General features: G+C 32.2%; 1 protein-coding gene across 1 annotated transcript; it reads right to left on the reverse strand.

The window, feature by feature from the left end:
• Positions 1 to 945: 945 nt before the first annotated feature.
• Positions 946 to 5,562, reverse strand: LOC120090442 (ubiquitin-conjugating enzyme E2 variant 1C). The gene is made up of 4 exons (XM_039048109.1): positions 5,357 to 5,562; positions 2,108 to 2,247; positions 1,614 to 1,739; positions 946 to 1,343 (listed from the first exon to the last, which is right to left on the reverse strand). Exons 1-4 carry the CDS (start codon positions 5,388 to 5,390, stop codon positions 1,203 to 1,205), a joined length of 441 nt encoding a protein of 146 aa, XP_038904037.1. The 5' UTR covers positions 5,391 to 5,562; the 3' UTR covers positions 946 to 1,202.
• Positions 5,563 to 8,883: the final 3,321 nt, after the last annotated feature.

The following is an 8,883-nucleotide window of genomic DNA, read 5'->3' on the forward strand; positions in this document are numbered from 1 at the left end:
TCCTAATAACAAGATTCAGTAAGCAATTGAAACCATAAGGGTAGAAAACAAATTACAGCTTGGTGGGGGTACCCTACACTGCATCAGTTTGCAGTATTCTACGGTCCAATGTCACTTTTCTTTGGACTCTATTCTGATTGACATGAGAACTTAACTTGTAGCTTAAAAGCTTCTAGTCAAATATGCTATTTCTTTTGGGCGTTTGTGTTACCAAATTTCTCCTCATTCTAATGCACACAATGGAAGAAAAGAAGATAACTGAAAGTTATATCTTTTCGGTAGAGGAAAGGATCACGGTGCCAACCTGTCAAGATTCTTGTCGAGTCAAAACTGAAACTTATTGACGTCAACCTATCTCCTTCTACCTCTGATGTAAATGAAAGGCTTTGAAGCAAAAGAGATGAACACAATAACATTTCATTCAAGTCAGCACCTCCTACAGTCCATTGACAGAAGATAATAGGCTGACAACGGAATAGTTATGATATGATACCCTAGTTAAAGAGTTCAGAGCAATGGATAGAAGAAATTTATTGCACAAGAATCAAATGACTATTTAGATTTGACTGGAATCTAGTAAGATTATGGTAGCAATTAAATGAGGTATTTACATTAATCAAAGAGAGAACCATACATGTAAAAGTTGAAGCCATACCGACTCGAGAAATGTTCCTTGAAAGGCTATGAATTGTGGACGTTGGATTTTAAATTCCAAATTGACCGGACTGTAAGAAGTTCATCGCCAGAACTTCAAGAGACGTCCCTGTTTATCCTAAAATGGTTACTTCCAAGTCTAACTTCCAGAATGAAAAGTACATTAACTCCAATGAAGCTGGGGACATTAAAGCAAAATTGAATAGTTGAGGCATCACTCTCCTGCAAAGCTTTCAACAAAAGGGTTCCTAATAATCCCCAATCAACAAATGTTCTGAGAGAGAGAGAGTATTGCAGCAAACAACCAACGCTCAAATTAGATAATACTATTGGGTAAATTTGTATTCAACACATTTCCATCATTAAAAGACCATCCCTTAACACAGATTGACAAGGAAAAGACTATTGATCAACGATGAAGCAATGCAAATCATCATCAAGAATTTGGTTCTTTCCTGGAATGTGCTCAACTTCCACAGGATTACACAGCATTGCAAACTATATTTGCATATTGCACACCATATGATCATGTGTACATGATCTTGGAACTAGAAGTAGGTGCCTTCTGGAGGTTGGACCAGCTTTCGGTTATGTGGGGCTGCCATTTCCTTTTTCAGCTGTGTGAGTATATCCTCCATGGTGTACTCTCTCTGCCAATTTGCAAGAAGTCCAAATTTCTTTGACTCAACCTGTTGGAAATTAATCATTATGTAACAAAACATAATCAGCACCGTGGAGAAGGTCAAGATCAGTTCATATAATCATCTCTAAGTAGGCAAGGGATAACATGTTGGTGAACTTGCTGCTATCTGTGCTAAATTTCTGAAAAAGTTTAATATGCAATTATATCTTTATATTACACTTAAATTTTGTTCTTTCTTTCAAATATCAACTTTTAATTTAATAAAAATGTATTAAGAGATTCTTATTGTCAACTATGTAAATGGAATCAGAGATACCACTCCAGTTTCATGGTTCACGCATGTCATGTTCACTCTTGAATGAAAACGAACACTTGGTGGCTTATCAGGGTAATCTTTATCACAGAACAGCTTCAACTGATAAATTCTACCTTCATGTACCGTCTGCAAGGAGAAAAGAAGCATGATGAATTTTTACTGCACTGTATGTGTCGCCATAAAATAGGAATTGTAAAATAAGGTAGACTGCCAATTTTCTGCTTAAGACACCTACAGCACTTATTGTTCAACCATTTACAGAATCTGACCCTTCAAGTTGTTCATACAAAGCTTTTAAAAATAAGATCTCTTCTCCAAACTTCAAGAAGAAAGCCGTGTTATGCTAATTAGATTGGGAAAGAGCAGGAATGGTGCTTGTAGTTACCAACGATTGTCAATGATTTTTTTTTCTTTTGATAATTACAAATTTTCACATTTTCTTCACGAGAAAACCATTAAATTAAAAGTCTGAAAAGAAGGGCGGAAGCCATTACATTGTGTGGACCAATAATGGTGCCAGTCCACGAACGCATATAAATGTCATCTCCATCATCCATTCCATAGCTCACAGTACCATCGCCAATGCCCTTTTCTCCACGTTCAAGTTCCTCCAGCAACCTGAAGTTCCTAGGAACTGTGATGGAAAGCAAACACTTAGAAGATGCTTAAGTTCTGCCATTGGCGAGGCATCAACGTCATATTCAACTCTACAATCTGCAATGTACAAATGATTTAATAGATTTGCCCTCTCAAGGAGCAACATAGAAAAAAGAGTGGAACCAACCGACTGGTTTAAAATCACTTGATGTCAATTAATTTTATTCAGAGAGAAGTATAATCATATTGATAATTGTACTAAAATATTCAAGAATGCCCCTTCAGACATTTCTCCTATGTTCATTAGGGTGCTCTAAAAACCATCTCCTGTATCAAAAGCTTCATATGCTATCACATCGATGAACCAAATTACTTAAATGAAGAAAAGATAGAAAACAGAAGGATGAAATTTGAGAGTTATCCCCTTGTTCTCCTAATTTCAACCTATTTGGAGTAATCATCATCAGCCCTGCCCATCCTGCTTCCGCTCCATTTGTTTTTATAATCACCTCCTAATCTGTCCAACCATTCTGATAACCTTCAACTATTCCATATATCTACTAACTCACCCAGATGCCAGCAGATAACAGTTAATATTACTTGCCCCCTTAGAAATCACCTTGACCTTGAGGCAAAGATTATGCTAATATTACCATTTGACAGCTCTCATCCAACCAATTGCCTAGCATTCCAGCATATGCCAAAAACTAACAGCCCAACAAAATAAGCCAGAAAGTTTAAGGAAGCAACTGCTCATTAAGTTAGCTTGTGCCTATCTTGAAACACGTCATACACAGCAAATCAAAATTGTTTCACAATTTGTTCAGCTTAGTTACCACTGACCTACCTTCACAAGAATCTGTGACTGATAGTAATTGTCTGGAAATTCCTAGGCATGGATGTAAACTCAAACAATCGAGTTCCAAATTAAATATATATTCAAACTACAACCATAGTTCACATGCATCTGGTTACATCTATAGTTTCCACCCAGATCCAACTCCCTTCATACACCTTAGTCTTAGTTTTGTACACTTGAACTTTGACTCTGCTCAAATTAAGGTTTGATCCAAGGAATATATATATTGCAATATTGAAGCTCTCACTGATTATTCATATCAAGCACCACCATATTTATGTATGGAGTTTCTTGTTGTGAAGTTCTACAAAACCAAGAAAATTGTGCCTGTACTCTCTATTAATCAAATTAAGGAACAGATTTTCATATGTTTATACAAAATAAAAAATTAAGGGGAAAAAACACCTCAGAAACACAACCCAACACAGAGAGAATGGAGCCATGTTTTGTCTTGTTTTCTTTTGTTTTTTGTTTTTTTTTTAATTCCTAATCTTTCAAGTGGAAAGAACCACTTGTCTGTCAGATAAGAAATACTGTTCATTAGCAGCAGTATTTTCATAGTGCTAGATAAGAAATAAGTGAAGAAGGAAGAAGAAGCATTGAATTAGAAAGGAGAACGTAAAAAATTAAGAAAATGTGGGAAAAGAAAAGGAAAGCGATGTAATATTAGGAAATGGTGGGGTGGGCGGAGACCCTATAACTTTAGGACGAAGGATGAGCTCAGTAACAAGATGGAGAACAACAGACAAGGCAGAAGTCAAAATATGTGGAAAGCATGTGCCTTGTTTGCTATCAAAGAGGGAAAATAAGGGCAGACTACTGAACTCTCTTCAGTAAAGCATTCACATTGGTTGCCACAAACTCATATTTACGGGTGCAAATGTCAACCCAAAATGTGCAACTTATTCTGTGCACCCCAATGACCTGATCACTCAAGCGATGAAGGTTCTATGCATATTGCCTCTCATTAAAGATGCCTAGGAGACATCATTGTCCAAAAAATTAGGGATAAAGAAACTAGGACAATCTCCCAACCACATATCAGCCTAAAATGAGAATTTGCAGAAAAACAATTAACATCCTAATGTATGTGTAGATTAACTATTTTCATTTTAAGAAAACAGCATAATTTTCAGTGAACACTTGTATATCAGCATAAAAGCATGTTCTGATACTTGCAAATCCTATTGTTCAACCTCGAAAGATAAGGAGCTTGAGGTAATCTTTCCAAGTCTAAAGCTTAAGGGATATCTAAACAATGTTATAGAAGTAGAAAGCAGTCTCGAGGCTTTTTCTTCTAAAGAGGCGAGGCACAAACCTCAAAGTAGTACAAATGATAAGCATCAATCTAAATACAAAAGCATCGATAAAAACCATAAAACTACATTAACAAGTATTACTAAACATAAATAAAGATTCTAAATGTCATTCTTAGTATCATCATCATTTGAGCCAGACATGATTCACTCATTCTTTACATTTTTGTTTATAGAGTTCATTTGAGCCTCATCCAAAGGAAATCTCCATCCCGAGCCTCAAAAGTCTTTGAAAGTACAGTATGTATGTGGTAAACAAAAATCTGGAACAGTTAAAAGTAGACCATTCTCCTCCTAGTTTAAGTTTATATTTGTCGATCAGTTCATCTTGAATTCATGATTACAAATTGGATTAAAGAAAACCTAGCCAAAGTATACGATGATGTAGCACGAGACGTTACAGGCTTCAAATAAAAATCGTATCATTAGAAAAACACTAAGATTACATGTAATGAACAGCCGAGAGATACAAGTATGCATACAACAAAGAAAACTGTGATTCATCAACCCAGAGTTGCTATTTCACAAAGCACATGTAACCAATAGCCAGTAGCCAAACCCTCCCCCCAGAAAAACGATGTAGCAGACATCCATCCAAAATAAGCCAAAAAGATCATTCACAACAAAGTGAGCCGAGTTCAATCATGAAGGTCCAACCATTAATTTCATATAAAATTAATCTAACCTACAAAATCAAGTATAGCATTTATATTTTACAGGAAACCAAATCTCATAGAACACATACAGCAAATCGGAGTAACAGAAGAAAGTACATCAACGGCGGAGAATGCAACGCACAGAAATTAGCAAAGGGGTCAAATAAAGATAGAAGTATTGAACAATTAACACAAACCCATCGACGATCAATAAAAATACAGATGAAATAGTTAAATCAGCCAAAAAAATGAAGGATGTGAAAGAGAAAGCATGAGATCAATCGAAATTTCGACGAACAGATCAAAAAGACTGACCGACAACACTCGAGCCTCCTGAACCGAGCGTCATAGATGAATAAAAATGGTTAATTGCAACCAGCTAGCAAGGATCTGATCGAAGAGTGAAGGAAATGGAACACCTGAAGAAGAAGAAGAAGAAGAATCTAAGAAGATAAAAGACGGAACCAAGGGAATAAAGAGGAAAACTTGAAGCCTTGTGGAATCGATAGGTTAGAAAAAGGGGCAACGAAAAGTAATTATTATTTCGGAATAAATGACCATGCACTAATTATTTAATGGGCCTTTTTCTTCAAGCAATAATCAATGGGCCTGGACCTTTAGACAAGTGGGCCTTTATATGTTGGAAAACTAAGCCCATCATATTCCAATGCAATTGGGCCTCACACAATGTATGGACATTCTTTTCTGGGAGAAAATTGCAAGGATAACTCTTTTTGTTTCCTTTAATATTTATAAATATGTATTTTTTTTTAAATATAGAAAATTGTCAATAATATTTTAGGTGGTTCACAATATAGTTTTTAATCTTTGATGTCCTTTAGTTCTCACTCATTTACTATAAAATTGTTACAATTTAATAATGAAAAGTTAAAGCATCCTTTAATATTTGATTTGTTAACATATTTGGATGCGTAGATTAGTCCCTCAAACACTTGGTTGACTCAAGTGAAATGTTCAAGTAATGTTTCTACGTATTTACGTATGACATTATGTAAAGTGGAAAAATCGAATCTTCAACTTCAAAGTTAATAATACATGTTTTATATCAGTTGAATTGTGCTTATTTTGATAACTATTCAAAAAAATAATGACAAATGTAATGTTTACATATCAACTTACAATTTAATATTTATCTTCGTCTATAACCATCATATATATTTTTATTTCATATGATAGATGTTTGAGATATCAAACAATGATTGTTTCAAATATCGAATGAGTACAATCTTAGTGATTGATTAAACTAAAAATACATTGATGAATTTAAGCATAATTTAATAGATAAAAGTATTAATTATCATTTTCGAAAATTGATGGTTGGTTCTCTTTCCTACAATTATTCAACTAAAACAACTTATAACTATGAAATTACTTATCATTAGTTGAAATGCATTTTATTTTTGTCCTCTTTTTTTAATTAATTTTTTAAGAAAGAAAAAGATATGATTCCAATCTTATCCGACGTCATCCCAGGGAAAATAATCTAAGGATATAAAATTTGTAACGTTACAAATGTAGGGATTTTACCTTTAGCATCATTTGATAGCTAATTAATTTTTTTATTTTTAGTCATTAAAATTTAGATTGTTTGGTGGTATCCAATTTGGTTTAGGGGATGTTCGTAAGTTAGGTTAGGTAACTCAACTTAATTGTTCGGATGGTAAATTTCTTCAACTCAAATGACTTTTATTAAAAAATGAACCTAGTCCAATCTAACCCAACCATGAAATATTTGGGTTGGGTTGGGTTGGTTTGAGTTACTCAAGTTTTCTATTTAAAATTTTTATTCTAGAAGGAACAAAAATGTTAATACGTAAAAATTTTATTAAACTATTTTCATATATTGAATTAAGATTAAGAATTCAATTTCAATTTATATAATGTAAAATCTCTTTTCAAAATGCTCAAAAAACTATTTTTAATAGTTCGTTAGAGAATAAATTATCCAAAAAAACAATGAAACTAAATAAAAACAAAATAAATATGTGTGTATTTGATTGTATCATAAGCAAAAAATATATATACACATTTTAAAGTTAGTAATAAGTTCACGTTGGTTTAGGTTATTACAGGTGACCTATGAATCAATCTAACTCATAAATTTTTCATTTATTTGAATCTAATTTAACCTAAAAGAATTAATAACCCAACCCAAATCGTACAGATTAGATGGAATTGATAGATTTTTTCGCGTCATGGAGTTTTTTAACACCCCTAATTAAGTTATCTATTATTCAATTAAAAAAATAGTTTTTTGTTTTTGGAAAAGCCCATGTTATTACATGGAATAAAACTTGGTGGTCAAAGCATTGAAATTTCTAGGTTGTCCAACGTTGAAAGAACTAATACGTCAGCCATTCTCGTAGGCATGGGTCGAAACCTTGTGGGCTGCAGCCTTTTCACTTTTTTTTCGCTTTATTATAATGTTTCACTTTTTCGTATGAGAGTGCTTTTGAATGATCTTTGTTGATAGCCAAAAACGTAAACAAATAATATTCGTGGACATTTTTATTATACTTCTTTTTATATAAAAAGAATTAGAAAATCAGAAGTCTTCATGAGAGTGCTTTTCTTCTATAATTTGTCCAAAAAATTTACCAAACATGTTTTTGGTTTCAAAAAATAAAAACAATACTTAAAAAAATGGTTATTAAAGGAAACCTTAAAATTTTAGATTCTAGGAAAAAATTTCTTATTTTGCAATCTAAACTAATTAGGTTCAAACTGATTAAGTGAGTTTAGTGCAATGATAATTACAAAACATGTACTTCTTCTCATAAGATTCATGTTTGATCTCTTATTCCTATAATTGTTGTACTAAAAAAATTAAGTTCAAATTACATGAAGTACATAATGCTAGTTTCAAAATGATCTTAACAATTTCAAAATTACTCTTAAACATGCACTTTATTGATAAAAGTGATTTTCAAATTGTTAAAATTATTTTTTCATATTTAAAATTACTCCGAACATCTCTTTAGTGACTCAAAATTGATTTAAAATCACGATCAAATATATCGTTACACAACTTTATTTTCCTTTTGATATTTAATAATCTAAACCTGAGAAAAAGACGTTTTTTATTGTAAGTTTATTTTTAATATAGTTTCTTCTTTTTTGGATTTTCAGTCGAATCAATTTGTGTGTTATATATTGTTGATCTAGTTTCTTTTAGTACGTACTACTTTAAGGTTAGAGATTTGAATCACCCTAATTTATTTATTCGACATAACAAAAACTGAAAATAAATCTAAAAATGGATTTTGAACTAAAACTGCATCTCAAATATTAAATAAAACTGTACCAAAACTTTAAAAAGTATACTAAATACAAATAGAAATAAGAAAGGTTCAATTAATTTGAAAATATTTTAATTTTTAGATCTGGACATATTTATAACAATTAATTGGTTATGGAAGAGAGTAAAAAGTAGATGGAAATGAAAATAGAGTTGACCTAAATATAGGATACAAATAGAAGCTAAAATGATTGCATGTCCAATTAATTCATGTATTATTTTTGCATAAGTTTATTAAAAGAGAAATAAAAATACAATTAAATGAAAAATTAATGCAGTTTCTTCACCAATAAAAACCTCGATAAGAAAAAATGAAAACCTTTTCCATAAAATTAATAAATAAATTAATTGGAAGGGTTGAGAATTTTAATTCGTATTTATCTCAATCTGACGCCAATCGCATTCCAATTGTCCTCAACTGTCTTCCCTCAATTACTCTAGCATTTATGCCTTTCTAATGTACTCTTTTATGTTGTTATTGTAAATTGTAAATACCCTCTCATCTTCAATTTTTCATTTTTTT

This window comes from Benincasa hispida, chromosome 11 (assembly GCF_009727055.1).
Source record: "Benincasa hispida cultivar B227 chromosome 11, ASM972705v1, whole genome shotgun sequence".
NCBI classification, from domain to species: domain Eukaryota; kingdom Viridiplantae; phylum Streptophyta; class Magnoliopsida; order Cucurbitales; family Cucurbitaceae; genus Benincasa; species Benincasa hispida.

Excerpts from the sequence above, each read along its gene's own strand:
- LOC120090442 (XM_039048109.1), bottom strand. The coding sequence starts at position 5,390 with ATGACGCTCGGTTCAGGAGGCTCGAGTGTTGTCG. Across the intron at positions 1,740-2,107 it reads CCATTATTGGTCCACACAAT|ACGGTACATGAAGGTAGAAT; the intron begins GTAATGGCTTCC and ends TTCTCCTTGCAG. Across the intron at positions 1,344-1,613 it reads TGAACCATGAAACTGGAGTG|GTTGAGTCAAAGAAATTTGG; the intron begins GTATCTCTGATT and ends AATTTCCAACAG.